Source organism: Podarcis bocagei (genome assembly GCF_964188305.1).
Source record: "Podarcis bocagei genome assembly, chromosome: 5".
NCBI lineage: Eukaryota > Metazoa > Chordata > Lepidosauria > Squamata > Lacertidae > Podarcis > Podarcis bocagei.
In genome coordinates, this window is record NC_138129.1 from 72,039,631 (window position 1) to 72,059,104 (window position 19,474).

The window sequence follows — 19,474 nt, forward strand, 5'->3', positions numbered from 1 at the left end:
GCAACCACCAAATGAAGAATCAGTTTGCACATCACCGCCCCCCTCCCCAATGAAATCCAGGAGACCTCTGCCAACAGGAAAGTCAGCTCTTGCTTCCCATTATGTCAGTAGAAGGTAATGGGTACATAATCATGAATGAACAATCAAATATACAGATTTCTCCGCACACACACACCAAAGGTTGAGCAATACAGAAATGTTATTATTTCTTCTACTGTCCTGATCAAGGTGCCCAAGGCTACCTGGTTATTTCTTCTTTGTACCTGGTAGTTTCGGAGCTCGGCAATCTTTTCCTGCTGCACGGCGCAATCACTCCAGATGAGATTTGCAGTCTCATCGTCGTCCCGAGTCTTTACATAGCCCATTTCTTCAATTACTACGCGTACTGCAAGAGAGGAATAGGTACATGGGGGGGAAATCAAACTAGACTCCCAGGGAAAGTACACATAATTTAGTTATACAGCAGTACTAGCACACAGGCTATTATTGGTTTTTTTAAAAAAAAAATCTTGTGCTGCTCACCTTGCGATATTTAATTTTGCAAATCTAATCCTGCCGATTGCATAGTTTTAATCATTGCGCTGCTGGGGCTGGGAGCAAACATTAGCTTGCTAAAGGAACCGACAAGAGCTTGTCGCTCAACCAAAAATGATTGAGGAATAACCTATTTAGTTCTCAGCTGCATCTCTGACATGAGATCGGCAGCAATATGTTGGCTGTGAAACGGGATGAGAAGGTTGACCTCACAAGCAAGGGTGATTTCTTATCTAGGCATAAATAATCAAACAGAAATCTGTTGGTGTGCACACAAGAGGTTGGTGGAGCGATTGCTCGTGTCTGACATACCAAAGCAGGGGGAGAGGTCACAGCTGTAAAACGAGCAAAGGGGACTCACAGAACTGTAGAGTTGGAAGGGCCATGTATCCCCCTGCAATGCAGGAATATGCAACAGTCCCATATGGGGATCAAACCTGGAAGAGCCATAGCTCAAGGTCAGAACATCTGTATGGCATGCAGATCCAATCCCCAGCATCGCCAGGTAGATCTGGGAGAGAGCCAAGCCTGAACCCCTGGAGGGCCACTGCAAGTCAGGGTAGACAATACTGGGGTCTGCTTTGGCTGCTTCCTGTTTTTTCTTCCTATGTATCTAAAGGCAACAGAGCGATGCTTGAGTCTTATGAAACAGAGGGGATATCAGAAGACCCAGTTGCATTTGTACGGGTATGGAAATCTGTTTACGGAAAGGGCAGCTGGAGACCTGCCATACGACCCCCTCCAGAGAATGACGTTCTGAATGGTAATTACAGGAAGACTATTCAAATGACAGCGCCCTCGTCATAAGCCCCCAAGACCTAATTTCCTGTGACTAAACTCAGAAGGTAAAAAGCCAACCTCCGGCCCAGCAAGAAATGCGCTCCCTGCTCTTTTGCAAGCCACGTGTAAAATTAATGTGAAATGGGTGAGGCGTTGAGCTTAATGCACTGTGAGTAGTCCTGTTAAACGTCAGACGCTGGGATGGTTTAATAGAAGGCACTTAACGCACACATTCCAGCAAATGTGCGAGCTCTTACAGAACCGGGACTAAGCCTTTAAGCAGCTATTCTCTCTCAGGTGACATTTCAACCAAGCATAAATAAACCGGAGTTTTAGGGCACTAAGACTGGCTGCTGACTCTGCATCCAAAACATCTGGAAGTGCAACTCATACAGCAAAGGTTGATGCAGGCTGTAGGCCTGATCAGTGCCTGGGTGGGGAAATATTCGGAGTTTCATAAAGGCAGTCTGGGTTTATAGAATCATAGATTTGGAAGGGAGTCTGAGGATCATCCAGTCCAACCCCCTGCAATTCAGTTAATACTCAAGTGTCCCATATGGGGATCAAACCTACAACCTTGGCATTATCAGGACCATGCTCTAAACAACTGAGCTATTCTCTCGGTGGCTAATTATGATAGTTTCTTTATCTTAAATTTGTATATTTCATCTGAAGATCCCGGGGTGGTTCATCAATTCCCTAAGAACATAGTAAGATCAGACCAGAAATTCGAGTAGCCCGGTTATTTCTCGCAGTAGCCAACCAGATGCCCATGGCAACCCACAAGCCACAATAGCAATAGTATCACGTTCTATCATACTTTGACCTGGAAGCTTTTTTAGCTATGTAACTGTCCTTGCTCCATCCACTTTTCTTTATTCTTATCACATAATTTAATTGTAAGGTAAGCAGAATATGTAGCTTGCTACCGATCTCATATTTGGTGCCAGCGACATTCGCAGTGATTGCTCCGTGTTTTTTCTTCTCTCTGACTTTCCTCCTTATTGTGCTTTGGTAAGGCAGCTCCGAGCTCAAAGTCAGAGAAGAGGTCCCTTGGTTATCTGTTTAAAAATAGGGAGGGGGAGGAATAAAATTCTATATCACTGTCACAAAGTTCTCGCAAGTAGTTACAAAAGATGAACAGCTAAGTTTCTTTGTCGCCTGGTCTTAGGAGGCATAACAAAAGTACAAAAATCAAATTAAAAAGGGAGGACTTCCCTTTGGTTTAGGTCGAGAAGGTATTGCAAACATCTTGGAGCAATTTATAGCTCACTCAGTCTCAGTCCTGCTCCAACGAGATGCAGGCGCAGGGCTATTTTATATTTTTAGGTGCATGACCAAGACTATTTCAGGTGCCCAGGCCTTTTTTGAATGGCATTTTAAAATTACTGTCCGCAGCTCACCTTCCAGTCTTGCACCATTAATTTTATTTTATTCTTTTGGGTAAACATATTGCACTTTCGTTTTTCTACACACCTCCCTGAATTAATATAATGCGAGCATTTTATAAAATCTTTTAAAATACAAATTAGAATACACCTTGGTCATATGAAGGAACAGTGAGACCGTGTGTGGTTCTCCCACTTTGTATACACAGCATAAGCATGGGAACACGGTGTATATGCATGTACATCAGGAAGCACATAATTCAGGTAACCCTGGAACTAGCCACTCCCACCCCCCTTTTAATATGAAAGAATGGCAGGGATCAGAAATATGGTTCATGCCATGCATTATGGCATATGCAGTAGAGGAGGTGCATGTGCGCTGCCCAATCCCGTACATGGCATTGGCAGGCCTTGGAATTGTGCACCGTCCGTCTTTGACCAAATATAACCAAGATACGAGGCTTTTTGCAAGATGGAAGCCTACCTCCTTCATTGGGCAAGGATGGCATGGTCACTGGTAGGGTGCAATAGCCGAGCCCAAATCCTGCTGCACGCACTCAGGAAACTTCAAAGGCCCTCCAAGCCAGTTCTCTGAAAGCTCTTGTCATACCATGTCAGTTCAAGACTGTGGCGAAACTCAGTTCCGAAAAAGAAACAGGTGCCTGCGTTTAATAAGGACATGAACCCATTACAAATAACTATGGACAAAGTAAAATGTGAGGTTAAAAAGCAGAGGTTTGGGGGTTTTTTTAAAGGTACAGATTAAGAATCAGATCGCTAGGAAGAGAACCTTCAGATCCAACCCATAAACTTTAAGGTGGAAGTTTCCAAAACGTGTTCCGGTGTTTATTGCTTTATATTTGATCTCACATACTGTTTTAGAAAAGACATACAGAATAATCATTACAGCCACTAAATTCCCCAGATGTTGCCCAGCATAGTTGAAGGTTGGGTGCCTGAGATGGGTCTGAACCAGCTGAAGACCATTGACCTACTCTTGAGTAAAACTTAGCTGACTATCACCCATGGGCATTCTCTATATCCCACAGTTACATCAAGTAGCATTGTGCAAAAATGTAGCTATGATGTAAAAGTACCGACACCTGTCAAATTCAAGCCGCAGCCAATTTAAACTTGCTACATGACAGATTAATACTGATGACAGAAGCTCTACTATGCTCCTGACTGATGCATAATATATTAGTTTTAAAAGGGTAGGAGGAATGCCATGTCTTGAGCACATTACAAGCCACAGTGCTTTTCTGGCCAGTTATGGACTTGACTGCACATACTGTACTCCCAATAGCTTATCTGGACTATAAACAAAAAAGCTTGCAGATGACAAGGAACAGGCACTTGAGGAACAGCTACAGAATGCATTAATGTAAATGTTGAGCAGGAAAAACTTGGCCTCTTGCACTGAAGTGCATGGGACGCCATCGACACAGCCTATTTTGTTCATTCAGGAGGATTAAAAATATACAACGGATAGATGAACATAATGCTCATCAGCACTGGGGCAGAAAGCTCCATTCTCTATTAAATCTTCAGCTCTCTGAAAAAGCTTCCAGAAAGAGAAGGTATAAGTAAAGGTAAAGGGACCCCTGACCATTTGGTCCAGTCGTAAGTGACTCTGGAGTTGAAGCTCATCTCGCTTTATTGGCCAAGGGAGCCGGCATACAGCTTCCGGGTCATGTGGCCAGCATGACTAAGCCACTTCTGGAGAACCAGAGCAGCGCACGAAAACGCCGTTTACCTTCCCGCTGAAGCGGTACCCATTTATCTACTTGCACTTTGACGTGCTTTCGAACTGCTAGGTTGGCAGGAGCTGGGACCGAGCAACAGGAGCTTACCCCATCGTGGGAATTCGAACCGCCGACCTTCTGATTGGCAAGTCCTAGGCTCTGTGGTTTAACCCACAGCACCACCCGGGTCCCTCCAGAAAGAGAACTGAGTCTTTTAAGATTCCCACTCATGATACATGTACTTGACTCACTTTTGCCTCTGGTAAAAGGCTTTTGCATTGTTTCAGAAGCCCACTGACGATAGAGGGACAAAAGTAACATTTGTTGTTTGCCACAGAAAACCATGATGCTGCTCTCTTGCCACTTTCAACTCTCTTTTAAAAACATTGCCTGCCTCCAGTCTTCATCAGCATGCAACAGTGCCAAGGTAGGAAATGTTGGCTTGGTCTCTGCACATTCATGTTGGATTATTAAGCTGAGATGTGCAGAAGCCTTATGCCACTCCTTACCACCACCACAGTATGCCATGGTTGAATGCTTCCTGGAATAAATTGCCGTATCTTCCCATTATGTCTAAACCAGAACACTATGGTTACCAGAACTGAAGGAAAGCAGGATTTGAAACCATCATTTCAGATCACAATTTGCTCCAAAACAGTTTGGACATAATGGGCAACCAAGGTTAATTCAGCCAGGAACTCTTCGACCACGGAGTACCAAAAAGAGAGGGTGAAAGCAGTGACGTGAAAAGGGAGTATGCACGCACAGGGCTGGTGGATATCTTAGCTTACTAGGCAAAGATAGATCTCCAAGCTGGGTCAGCTTCAAACAAACCATGGTTAGCTGGGTCAGAGTCAGAAGTAAAACAAATGAACTAACTCAGTTAAACAAACCATGGCTTATACAGAGTGAGAGAAAAGGTATGACAACCTGACTTAGAGCCAATATATTATCTTGCCTCCCTTTACAAGTTGCTAGAACCAGGTAAAGGCCACAGAATGTCTCTCCAGAGCATCTCTGATAACGTCTTGGGCTGGGCCAAATTATTTGATTGTTGAGATCTGGACTTGTCCACTTCCAGGGCCAAGCCCATCCAAAATGTAATAACATGGCATATGCACTATCAGGCTAATTTGAGAAAGGATTTCAGCAATGCATATTTGGAAGGGAATCCAGTAACAACTAGCCTTTCAACTGATTAGTTTTAATGGAAAACATTGCTAATCAGCCAGCCATTCTTAGAACATCACCTTGGCTATTTTTGCAAAGGGTTTCATGTTTTCAGTTGCTGCCAGCAGATTGCAGGAACAACATAATCGTTGTGATTCAACTCATTAGTTCAAAAAGTGTTGATTATGTAACAAAAGAAAAAAATCAGAACAGCTGCTAACAAGCATCCTTCCCGTGTCCTTGGAGAAATAGTTCCCACACCCAACTGCAATAAGGTCCTAACTAGAAAAAATATTGGTGAGCCATTTTCAGATGGCCTATTCCTTTAATTCCACCCAGCCCCCAGCCCCCCCCCCCTCCATGCAGCCAAGTGAATTGGGATGGGGACAGCAGGACTAGGAGCGGTGGGGTTATAATTTCCCCTTATATTGTTGTCCTAAAGTGTAGTAGTTGTAGGGCTGGACTAGGACTTTGAAGACCAGCATCTTTAAGATATCAATCTTCCCTTCTTCACTTTCCATGGTTCATTTTACTTATCATAAATCCCTGCATATTTTACAAAAACTATACCACTCGTTATTCCATTATTGCATCTATCAAAACTTGTTTACAGTGTTTTCAGCTGTACACAATTATTTCCCAAATAGTCAACAAACATTTTCCAGTCTCCTTTAAATGTACCATATTTTTCGCCCCACAGGACGCACTTTTTCCCCTCCAAAAATGAAGGGGAAATGTGTGTGCATCCTATGGGGCGAATGCAGGCTTTTAAACATTTTTTCAAGTCATTATGGATCATTTCCCAATACTCTTTTACAAGTCCAGAATCAGAGGTAAACTTTAGAGACACAGGAACACACACATATTATTATTATTATTATTATTATTATTATTATTATTATTATTATTATTATTATTATTAATATTACCACCACCCACCCTTCACCAGAAGGTACCAGGGTGGGTCACACCAATGTAAAAAAAATGGATCAGTTGAAGCTCCTGAGTTGTCTTCAATGATAGGCCCCATTTAGAGCACACTACAATAGTCCAATTTGGAAGCAACCAGAGCATAGAGTACCATAGCCAAATCATCTATGTCCAAAAGGGCTGTAGCTGTCCAGAGCTGGAAAAAGGAACTCCTAGTCACCAAGGCTACCTGAGCCTCCGGGGATAAGGTTGGATCCAGTCCCCAAGCTATGGACCTCCTCCTTTCAGAGGACTGCAACCCCACCCAGAGCAGGGCATCTCATCACTTCACAGATTTGAGAACTCAGAACGCATAACACCTCTGTCTTTTCAGGAGTCAGCTTCAATTTATGAAGCTAAGGAGGTTCCTGTTCTGTGCTGGATCACAGTGGTCTTTCTTAGCCCTCCCTAGAGATAATAGACACTGAACCTGGAATCACCTGAAAACAGACAGGCCACACCTGGAAGCCCACATTGTCAAACCAGACTCCAAATATAATATGGCATCTTAACTGCAAAACAAATGGGAGGGTCAAGCAAGGAATTAACTCCCTTCCCTGCATTAATGGAAATGGAAGGTCTGTGTATTCAGAAACACGTGTTTCTCGACCTCAATTACCCCAAAGCAAAGCCATGAAAAACCCAGCTCAATTTACAAGCTAACTTTCTGCTGCCTCCAAGCGACAAGCATGACGACATTGCAAGGTCCACTGGAGCTGTAATTCCAAGTCACTGCAAACCCTGACCTCAGGGTGCCCAGTCTTCGTCATGCCTTGAAATGCAGGCGCCAGAGCTCAGCCCCATGCAGGAAAAGCCACTCGCGAAGTTAGCAGGAAAGCTTTGTGCTAAAACCAGCATTTAAGAACAAATGTGATCTGGTGACTGTGTATTTTTATGCACGAGGAATTCTCCGATGCTTGGAAGAGAGAGAAGTATCTCGCAATAGCCGCAAACGTCTTCCATTTCAGAGAAGTCTGCTCTGCCAGACAACTTTTCTTTTAAATAGATGGGAAACTGCAGTACAGTGGTACCTTGGATTACATGCGCTTCAGGTTACATACGCTTTAGGTTACAGACTCCGCTAACCCAGAAATAGTACCTCGGGTTAAGAACTTTGCTTCAGGATGAGAACAGAAATCGCACAGCGGCAGCGGGAGGCCCCATTAGCTAAAGTGCTGCTTCAGGGTTAAGAACAGTTTCAGGTTAAGAATGGACCTCCAGAACGAATTAAGTATTTAACCAGAGGTACCACTGTACAACAGAAGATTTAGAGCTGAGCCGAACATGCCTCTTCCACCAACACAATTTCCCCACTGCTGATTAGGAGGCAAATTCAGAGAAGCCATTTCAAAGCGTGAGCACCTGCAAGAGTTCCCCAAAGTTTAGAGGGGTGCTTAGCATTTAGCAATTGTATTGTAGCCTGACTTGCTCTGCCACAAAGAGCTCTGCTGTTTATCACTTGCAGGAAAGAAAAAAAGCAGGATGGAGGGGGGAACCACCCAGAAAATGGCACTTATATACTATCTAAACCTTGGGGCTTGGGGTCCCTTCTTTCTTCTCCTTTCCTGCTTGGCAGGGGGTTGGACTCGATGGCCCTTGTGGTCTCTTCCAACTCTATGATTCTATGATTCTATGATTCAATTTAGAATCAAAACGTCACCACAGAAACACAATATATTTCTAAATATGCATTTAAAAAGGTAAAGGGACCCCTGACCGTTAGGCCCAGTCGTGACTGACTCTGGGGTTGCGGCGCTCATCTCGCTTTATTGGCCGAGGGAGCCGGCATACAGCTTCCGGGTCATGTGGCCAGCATGACTAAGCCGCTTCTGGCGAACCAGAGCAGCGCACAGAAACGCTGTTTACCTTCCCACCAGAGTGGTACCTATTTATCTACTTGCACTTTGACGTGCTTTCGAACTGCTAGGTTGGCAGGAGAAATATGAATTTACCATATTGCTAATGTAATGAGAGTGGCTCAGTTGGTACGGCACGAGACGCTTAATCTCAGGCTCGTGAGTTTGAGCCCCACGTTGGGCAAAATATTCCTGCACTGTGGAGGGTTGGACTGGATGACCTTTGTGGTCCCTTCCAACTCTACAATTCTCCAAATCAAAACTTGCATATGCTTTGCTACGGCTGGCGCAGCTTTACAATCTGGGAAGTGCATAAATGCCTGCCTCAACTCGCAGCTGGACCATGTTTACACAGAAGGTAGGTCCCTTCAGGCAAGCCTCTCCTAATCAGCCACAGGCACCTGCAATGGCAATGTGGCAACAACAACACATGGTTGTCACAAGGATTACTGACACAGTATTCATGAAACACTCTGCACGGTCAAAAGGAACTATTGAATCATTTAGGATGAGGGTTCAACCATGCTCCAACTCAGACGATTCCAGCCCAGAAGCCCCAGGAAGACCAGATTCTCCCCAGCTCCAACAAAGTAAAAAGACTGCTGGTGTGGACTGGTCCCCTTTAACTGAAAAGGCACCTTTCGGGGAAGGCACAGCTTGCGATTGGGATACAACTGCTCAGTCCAAGTTTGACTGCCGCTGAAGCAACATCAGAGCTCTGCCCCCCGTTAGTATTCAGCCTGAACTCTGCACAAGGCAGCCTTGCTGCAGTGTAAAACAGATGCAGTGCTGGTAAGACAATAAATGGGTGCCCAAAGTCTCCTTTTTCATGAACCAAGGAGGCTGGATTGACATTTTAGATGAAACGTCCTCTTCTCCCCTCCATCAAGCCTTAGTTATGATGATTAGCGCTGGCCGCTGTACAGAATGAAAGCCATAATGGCAGCCCAACGTGGGATCCTTGGAAATTATAATCTGTAAATCCCACACCATGTAGGCATAGTCAAAATCAGGCCATGGGAGTGAAATGCATTTCGAAGAAGAAGAAGAAGAAGAAGAAGAAGAAGAAGAAGAAGAAGAAGAAGAAGAAGAAGAAGTCACACATCACTGCTGCCTAGGAATCTTGGTCACATGTTTAAAAATCCCTGTATTCATAAAGAAGGTCTCTGAGAAGGATTTAGCTGTCAAAAACAGAGTTATTCAAACAGCCTTGCTCTCTACTGGCAAAGGATGAAAGATCTGAAGGTGAGCACATCTTATGTGCTTTATCTTCAAAATGTGCTCACTGGTGTTGGCTGTACTGCTGCCCCAGCATTTACTTCAGAGTCTAGTGGATCGATTTTTCTAAGAACAGAATTTCTTCTTCTCACTGGTGCAACCACTTAAGAGAGCACCGCAGATACATCAAGGAGAAAGAGCATCAGCAATAACTTCTCTCTTTCTCCCCCTCCCTCCCCCTCCCTCCCTCTCTTTTAAACTAGGTCACTTTAACACACACACACACACCTCTACCAGTTTTGCGCTTTTGTCGTATTCTGCTTTCAACTTTGGAAGGAAGTAGTGCACCGTGTTCGCAGGGTCAGTAAAAGGAAACCTTTTTATTAGAAGGCTCACGATTAAGCACATCAGCTTTTGTGTTGCACAGAACTCTTCCTCGGGGTAGATGAAGAGGGGGGCACCATGTGGCATTGTATGAGCTACTAGAGCACACTTCTCTAACATACCCTCCAACATTTCTCTGATGAAAATAGGGACATCCTAAGGAAGAGTGAGTTGGGACGCGGGTGGCGCTGTGGGTTAAACCACAGAGACTAGGACTTGCCAATCAGAAGGTTGGCGGTTCGAATCCCCGCAACGGGGTGAGCTCCCGTTGCTCGGTCCCTGCTCCTGCCAACCTAGCAGTTCGAAAGCACATCAAAGTGCAAGTAGATAAATAGGTACGGCTCCGGCGGGAAGGTAAACAGCGTTTCTGTGTGATGCTCTGGTTCGCCAGAAGCGGCTTAGTCATGCTGGCCACATGACCCGGAAGCTGTACGCTGGCTCCCCCGGCCAATAAAGCGAGATGAGCGCCGCAACCCCAGAGTCAACCATGACTGGACCTAATGATCAGGGGTCCCTTTACCTTTAAGGAAGAGCGGGACATTCCGGCTTATGTAAATCCAGGACCGTCCCTGCAAAATAGGGAAACTTGGAGGGTCTGCTCTAATTGTGTGCTGCAACCACCAGCAACACCTGCAACCCTGCTACCTCCCTCCCTCCCTCCTCCTCCTCCCTCTCTATTTTCATGTTTCAACATTGCTCCAGAAATGTGGAAAGAGAAAGAGGGGGAAAGATGGAAGAGAGAGAAAGTGATTTCTGAACACACAGAAATGATGCTACTGTTGGAAACTCAGACGAGTGTTGACAGGTTCCTAATGCATCTTGTGGGCGTCTGAAAACTGACAAGTTTTCCCGTGTGTGGGAAGCCACTATTAATACCGAAACTTGCCATCTTCCCCCTGCCTTTGGGAACATTCACAAAATGCATCCAAGGTAGGCAATATCATTGCGTGGATACTTCTGGTATCAGCCACACATCAGGTGGAAAATTAGAAGTGGATCTCATACTTCCAGGTGGGGTTAAAAGTTGGGCCTCTGAGTCACTAATAACCATTGAAGACCATTTTATAAGCTCTATTTGCATATTTTAAGTCCCCTCTGTACTCTGATGGTTCATACTCATTTAAAAGCTGCAGGCCATGGAGAAAGGGAAACCTATTCCATCCCTCCGATCAAAATAAGTGCATGTACCAGCAAACTAGGCCATAGGTGCTTTTCAAAACAAAATCAAAATGAAAACCTTCACAATAAAGCATGTAGCTATGCTTCTTAGCAGCTAAAAATAGAAGCAAATGTCAGTTCAAGGACAAATTTGGAAGTAAACACGGACTAATATGACCATAGAAAAATATAGCGAGTATCCTCCACGCACACAGCAAATGTAAAAATAACTTTGTTGACACACGGCTAAATTTGTGTTACATATGTCTTCCTTCCGGACTGGTTCATTTTCCAAAGTGTGTATTCCAAATTGTCTCAGAACACAACCCAAAAAAACAAAACAATTAAGAACTCTCTCGCGGGGAGGCAGTTTCCACTGGGTCAAAATCCTGCCCTTGTCTTAGTACCACTTCCCAAGCAAGCTCAGCACTGGCAGCAATGTAAGAAGCAGGAAATGAGAGCCAATTTTGGGGCGGGGGTGAGACTTCCCTGCATGGAGAAATAAGCTTGAAAATTACATTTAGAGCATCTGTGAGGAAAAAAGACTGACAATCACAGCTCTTGGCAGCATATATTTGCAGGTGAAATAAATGTATGCTTCCACTTCAAACACTAGTTTTAGAACATATGCAAAGTAGATCTATAGTGTGTACCCATTAAAACATAACATGTCATCGAAGCCTAAGGCTGCAATCCTACGCACCACTGAACTCTCGCTGAACTCAGTCGGATTTGTTTTCAAACAAGCATGCATATAGGTTGGGCTGTAAGCAGCTGAAGCACTGAAGAATGTCTCAGGCCAGTGCTTATAGAAAGGGTTGTTTTTCATTTGGGGTGGGGCATTGTTTTAAATTTATTTGGTTTATTACCTTCTCTTCACCATAATGTCCCAGAAAGGGTCACAATGATTCAAAATACATTGTTGTTTTTTAAAAATCATTTCCCCTTCTGATACATACGCAAGGAAAAGCCAGAGACAACTAAGTTGTGAGGCCGGCTGAAAACATCGTATTAAAGTTGTCAACTGTATTATTTTTCACAGCTCCGGGTATTTTAGCAAACTGCGAAAATCTCCGTCCTCAAAACAGTCTAATCGTAATGACTGCAGATCAAAAGTCTGAAATGAAGACAGATTTGTTCTCCATGCGTTCAAAACTAAAAAATTGTGCTTAGTTCATCACTAAGACCGTGGTTATTGGGTAGGGTGGGCACATAAGCTGCACTCAGCCCACCAAAATCTTTCCCCTAGAAAAGCTTCTTGCAGATGGCGATGGAGATGCATAACCCAATGGTCACCTGTACAGTTCTCCCTTGTTTGACACGACTGAATGCCTATGGCCTGGTTCACACAAAATGATAAGCCATGGCTTGTTTAGCCCACTAATGGTTTGTTTGAATGTGTGTATGCAGTCCAGCACAATAACCATGGTTTGTTTTCTGCCAACAAGCCACAATGTTTGTTGTTCCATATCTATACATTAGCTATTATGTCTGAGCCTAAAGCCTTTCTTCATCCCATGATTTGTTTGACCACCCAAGACCAAGATGCTCACCAGCCTGCAAAGGCCTTTGAAACTGGTGCAACTGGAAATCAAAACAAACCGTGGTTAAAGCAAACTATAGCCAACAGTAGAGAAACGAGAAATGTACTGGGAAATGCAGACACAGCAACAGAAGGAGAATTATAAATTGAACAGCATTTCATATGCCCATTGTTCCAGATGATGCTGCAAGCAGCAAACAGAGCTGCTGGGGGATCTGGAAGTGAAGAAAACTCAGCACTAATAAGGTCTACACTGGCCCACCAGATTTATTTTTTAGCCAGAATCCTACGGTCAGTTCATACAAAGCATTTTTGCACTCCGTTGTGCATGCTGAAATGGTGCAGAAAGTGTAAATGTATGTGTGCATTACTACGCCTGTTCCGCCTTAAAAAGGATGCAATCAACCTTTATCTCCTGCACCTGTGTTACAAGAAGGCAGGTGTGAGTTACATTTGATACCTCAAACTCGCATTCTGCAAGTATTCACACCCAAGTACAAACGCTGCATGGAAATCAATACTCTGGTGATAAAAATATGCTGCTCAAGTAGCCAACTTCTTATGAAGCGTACATCAACATATCTGCAGAAAGCAAAAGGAACTCTTCTTTCCCATTATGTGCTGCTGGATTCAGGAGGTGGCTTTTCGGGGGGGGGCAACATGTTAATGTACCACCAGCCCATTCTGATGACAATCCGCATTGAAAGACACAACAAAAGGCAGAAACTGCACAGCTAAAAGTAGATTAAAGAGAAACGGCAGGACATATGCTGACTATCCTGACGCCAGTTTCCCTAGCCTTGGGCAAACTGCAGAAATATGGTTGCTGTTTTGCTCATGCTGCTGAACTTCAGAAAGATGTCAGGGATGTACAGTGGGGGAAACAAAGAGATGCCTCTTGACGAAGTTAAAGGTATGGGTGTCAAAGAAACAAATGGATCAACTGTCGATGCCAATTCATTTTCTTGCCAACATTCTCAGTTCCGATGGCAATGCTTAGGCGTTAAAGTAGAGGTGGTCACCCTGACCTGGATATCCAGAAATCAAACATCAACCATATGAAATACCATATATTTCAAAACTTTAAGAAGTATGCATTGTATGCCAGAGCAGTGGTGCTTGGTTTTGTTTGTTTGTTTTGTTTTTGAAGTTACACTGCTGAATTTGTCGAGATCATTTTAAGCATGGCCAGAGACTGCCAAGTATATAATACATGGATCTAGACAGCAGCAGGCTTTTCTGCAGATAAAAGAAATGTATTTGGACATTCATTCAGAAATCAATTGGCAATTGACAAAACAGGAAAGCATGCTCCCTTTTTTCAGTCTAGCACTCCTATCCTGGAAACTACTGACCCTGTACAGTGGTAGCTCGGGTTACATCCGCTTCAGGTTACAGACGCTTCAGGTTACAGACTCCGCTAACCCAGAAATAGTACCTCGGGTTAAGAACTTTGCTTCGGGATGAGAACAGAAATCGGGTGGCGGCGGCAGTACAGCGGCAGCAAGAGGCCCATTAGCTAAAGTGGTGCTTCAGGTTAAGAACAGTTTCAGGTTAAGAACGGACCTCCGGAACGAATTAAGTTCTTAACCCGAGGTACCACTGTATAAGTTTGCATCCTACACTGCTGTGAATATGGAGCTTTCTCCACCAAATGCCATCTGTACTGCTGCCACCGTACAGCCTTCCTCTCAAACTGGCTGGTGCCCTCCAGATGCTGCTGGAATTCAACTCCCATTAGCCACAGCTAGCATGGCCAGTGGTCAGGTGTGAGGAGAGCTGTAGTGCAACATCTGGAGGGCACCCGGTTGGGGAAGGCTGGTGCAAGGCAAGGGTAGCTCAGGCCAAGTGGCTTGAAAGCAACAGTAGTGGAAACCTTCTGTTTCGAAATTACTGTGCAACCAAGAGCACAGAAGACCTTGATGAAGAGGGTTCACTCAGAAAACACCGGATCTCCTGAATCTACAAATGTCTAGTTCACCTTGGAGGTTTCTTCTTCTTCTTCTTCTTCTTCTTCTTCTTCTTCTTCTTCTTCTATCAATTTGGTACAAGTGCCTTTCTTCCTCTTCCCCAAGTGGCTTGAACCGTTTCACAACTGGGGGAGCTTTCTATTGCTGATATCATTTAGTATCGCTATTGTTATGCCTACTGGCATGGTTGCTCGAGAGCGAACAGGCAAGATCCCCACTGGTCTTTTCAAAGGCTTTATTATCGGTGCAAAAACATTTACAGTGCAGAACGTCTCAATTCCATGTCTTGCTCAGTCACTAGCAGAATCTGGGAGTGGGAGGTCCTTAAACTTTCCCCAGCAGAGCAGTCTCTTGACCCCCATCCGACGCCTCCCCTCTCTGCACGTAAACCTACTGCGCAGAGAGGGCGTGGCTAAAGGGGGACCTGCCTCCCCCCTGCTTTGCTCATGCACAGTGTCTTGGCTCTCTCTTGCATCCTCCGAGCCCTGCATCTCTTCCCCACTAGAGGCGGGGCTTCCCTCCTCCGCGGAGGAAGTGCTGCTTCTCACGATCTTTGGAGGCTCCCTGTAACCCAGCTGCCCTTCCGCCTCTCGCCTCTGAGCTGATGGCAGTTCCCTGACAGCTATAAAGTCATCAATGCACATGATGCCACCCAAACAACAGGTTTCTTAGGTCTTTGCCCAGAAGAGGCGTACAACCAGTGTTTGAAATTAGCCAGGCGCATTTTGCACTTGGCTATCAGCCACTTGCAACTGTGGTGCCTGACATCTCCATCATCTGGAGGTGCATACCTGGGGGTCATTGGCTCCTGACTCTTTTCGCACGCTAATACCACATCCTGTAGAATTCTACCTTTTATGTTTCATCTGCACCATCAGAATGAATTTCAGGAACCAAAGTGCCTTTTCTGTGTGGCCTGAGCAAGAGCAATAAACAACGTTATAGCTAATTGCTGCCACTCATCTTCACTTCCCCCAACCTACTGCCCTGCTCACAGTTGTGAAGAATATTCTTACATTATGACTGGTCTGTGTCACCATTAAGAAAAAGAGGTAGGACTGTCCCTGGATAAAGTGACTTTTCTTCTTTAAGTTCACAAAGCTCTTAACCTAGCCAGAGGTTGTCATCTGAACTTGCCAGATGTTTAACTGAGAATCAGTCACAGTCAGTCCATCATTGAAAAAAAGACTTTAGAGCTGTCTTGCCCCAAAATGGCGACTAGATATTCTATTTTGGCTACTGTAACCTTTGTTTAAGGAGCCTTTTGGCGCCTAGCTTATATATCTGAGTTTCTAACACCGCTTACAATCGAAAAGAAGGGAAAGAGAGACAGGAGTAAACAGGAGAGGCTATGCAGTTGTTTTGATGATGCAGGCTTTGGCTTAGTTACAACAAGCCAGTGTTCCCCAATCAGATGCTGATGGACTACACCTCCCAACATCCTTGACTCAGGCTGGAGTTGGAATCCAACAACATATGGAGGACACATTAGGTTAGGGGCAGCTGCAATAGGCTGCTGAGACCAGGGGAGACAGGACACTTTTCTCTTGCACAAAGGCGCTGTTCTTTGGCTGGTAGACAGCCTTACACCTGAAGCATCAAAAATAAGAGATCAGCACAAGGAATAGCACAGTAGGACAAGAAGGAGGCTTGTGCAACAGAAACACCAGGACCTGGCCAGAGCGACGTAACAGAACTACAGAAATCAGTATCTAGAAGATCTTGCATCCGGAGACGCTAACCTCTATAATCACATATGACGTGGTACCAAGCATAAGCTTCTCAAACTGTATTCTACAGAAAACCCTGGGGTTCTGCAAAGCAATTCAAGGAGCTCTGCTAAGAAAAAACTGCAAAGGCAGATTTTTGTATGATTTCTACTGAGCTGCAGCTGTGGGGATTAAATACAACTACTCAAGCAATTGTCCTAGGAAGGAATCCCTTCCTCTCCTTTCCCCTCATTGCACTTTCCAGGGTTTAAATTTCAGTAGTGGCCAGCAGGGCAGCCAGAGGGAGCATCGTGGCCCGTTTCCAAGAGAAGAGAGGCAAGCAGTGGGGAGCTTGGTGGGGTGCAGAAGTGGAGCCGATCTGCTGCTCACTGCTGTACAATGCTGGGAAGTCGGGTAAACAATGCTCCCCTGACCACTAAGGTTGCTGCTTTTAAAAGTTGCCACTCTGGCTGGCTCTCCCAATAACCAACACCCTCCCCTGCTTTTATTTTATTTTTAATCATGTTAAAAGAAATTTACTCGGGCAAGTGTTCTGCCAAAGTTCTGTTTAAAGTGAAGGGTTCTGCCACTGGAAATGGTTCTAGACAAAAGCTGATGGGGAGCCCTGCAGCCCAATGAGAGAATGCTTTAAATTCTACCCAGTCTGCAACACCAGGGGTTTTACAAAGATACCATCTCTCTCCTTTAGATCTTCAACTATTCAACAGACCTAAAAGTGATCTACCTTACATGGATGTTGTAAGGATGAAGACAACCAAAAAGTACTTTTGCATATTAGCATAGGATGGAGAAAGTGAGAATAATCATGGATTGCGTCGTAGTTGTACAAATTGATAACAGGGTGTCCTCTGTCCCTCTCCCATTATTTACATTCACTTTCTCAGTTCTGCACTCGAATTCTGCATTTTCCAAGACTGGCTGTGCAATCGGATACATGTCTAACCAGAACTATGTCCCAGTGGTGCTTTCTCCTAGGTAGTAAGTGTATGCAGGGCTGCAGCAGGGGGCGGGGAGGGTTGGGGCTGCACTCCCCAATGAATTCAATAGAACTGACTTAGGACTGCAATGTAAGCTCCTTTTTTGCCTACAAGACTGGGCCCTGGCACTACACCAACAACAATTTCTCTGAAAGGAAGAAAATGCATTTCTTCCCCTTGAAATTGAGCCCATTAGCACTTTTCTCCCTTATCTGAAAGCCCCATAGAATCTTCTCAAAATAACTGTATTTCTCAGCTGTTTTAAAATAGCACATCATTGCCCTAAAGTTTCCACCTCCTAAAATAATCCCATCACATTCTGCTGTGTAATCAGGGTGACAGCATCCTTGCTCAGAACATGGAAGTCGTAACAAACCCATTTGTCCTCTAAAGGATTATTTAGCTTCAGCACTATGGAGGTCACTTTAACCATTTTTTTTATTTCCTGTACAACAGCTTAATATTTCTCTTAACCTAATATTACACTTAACATTTGCATACCTAATTGTAATCCCCACAACCACAGTCAGTGCTATCATCACCCATATCACAAATATTTTCTTCTGAATGACGGGCAGCTTTTTCCATATGGTGCTTCTCGTTTATTATTGTCAACAACCTGAGTTAGCACAGCCACATTATCCTGGGGAATTTTTTTGCATACTTCTACTTCAGAAAAGAAAGCAAAAAGCCATAAACATTCATTTTCCATCTAGCTAGAAGACCGAGGGGGGTGGGGAGTCCACAGCCAATAAATTGCCCCTTCTTTCTATCCTATTCCATTTCTGCAGGCATAAGCCAAGCAGTTCATTTCTAGTTTCTATCACACAGGTGCCTCCGTCTTATCAAAATGAAGACACCATCGTAGATGCAAGCATATTGTATCAAAGCTGAAAACTTCCAGTCATCGTGGTTTAAAATAAAAAATAAGAAGATCTGACTTAACACGCTCAGAAATATTCAGACGACATTTATCCAAATGCAATTCATCATTTAGGCCCAACACATTCTTGATTGAGGCTCTCCTCCCTGCAACCTCCTGTTTCCCTGACACGGGAAAAGAAAACCTCTCCAGAATTTTTATGCCTTTCTTTCTTTGTCTTTCTTTCTTTTTCGCAGCAAAACATCTTTGTCAGCAACGGTGCCACAAAGCCCTTGGGCACAGCTAAGCCAGTGCAAATCAGAGCAGCACCCCTCTCTCTCCCAAAAGCAGGGGAAAGGAGAACAAGAAAAATAATAATAATGGCAATAATCAGAAAGAGCAAAGCGCAGCTGAGCTCTGGGTGCACATGACAAAGCAAGGTGAACGACCACTGCAGATCTTCCAGATGGCTTATAGGCATCACCTTCCAATGGGGCTTTTCCTGCAACTGGGGAGAAGGGCTTTCGTGGGGTCCTTTTCCACGGGGCTCCCTTCTTCAACTCCTCTTTGCAGAAAATGATGCTGAATCATCAACAGTTTCAGCCCCGTCTCTCCCCTTCCCTGACACCCGCCCCTATTTGTTGCAGAATCAGTTTCACCCATGCAACCCCCCCCCCCAAGCTCTTCTTTCTTTCCTTTTTTGCAGGGCACAGATAGGGAGAGAAGGGGCGTTGGAGCTATATAGCTATTGTGCTTAGAATATGCCCAGGTTGGCTGGCTGGCTGGCTGGCGGCGAGGGACCGGGGAGGCTATGATCCCTAAATGATGCAACGGCTCGCTGTCATTTACCTGCAATGGGTGGCGGGTCCCTTCAACCTACCGCCCACCCCCGGGCTGTTGTCGTCCCGGGCAGCGCCGAGATCCGGCAGGCTCCTCCTCCAGATGCTGCCCGGTGCCAACGGCCAAGGAGACTGGCGGGTGCGCCTCGCGTCCGTCCCAGCTCGCTCCCCCGGCAGCAGCGGCGGCAGCATCTGCTCCGGAGCCTGCCAGGGCTGGACACGCTCGCGAGGAGGGATGTTGCTGCAGAGCGGGGAGGCCGGAGCGAACCATTCCTCAAGCGCGGGGGAGATGGAGCAGAGGGAGAGAGAGAGAGCCATGCGACACCCGCTGCCCGACCAGGGAACTGCAGG

At 45.0% G+C, this 19,474-nt stretch overlaps 1 protein-coding gene across 4 annotated transcripts in view; it reads right to left on the minus strand.

Moving 5' to 3' along the window:
* The window catches only part of TTLL7 (tubulin tyrosine ligase like 7), a 74,303-nt gene that overhangs the window by 49,688 nt on the left and 5,141 nt on the right, over positions 1 to 19,474 (minus strand). For 2 of the 4 annotated variants that reach the window (XM_081194875.1, XM_081194877.1), the window contains exons 2-4: positions 3,187 to 3,364; positions 2,244 to 2,375; positions 264 to 385 (exon numbers count right to left, since the gene is read on the minus strand). In XM_081194875.1, coding sequence (XP_081051001.1) covers positions 264 to 385; positions 2,244 to 2,375; positions 3,187 to 3,211 — 279 coding nt within the window. In that variant the 5' untranslated portion in view covers positions 3,212 to 3,364. Of the gene's footprint in view, positions 1 to 263; positions 386 to 2,134; positions 2,376 to 3,186; positions 3,365 to 19,133; positions 19,356 to 19,474 lie in introns of those variants that run through there. The other 2 variants (XM_081194876.1, XM_081194878.1) reach the window with 2 other exon arrangements.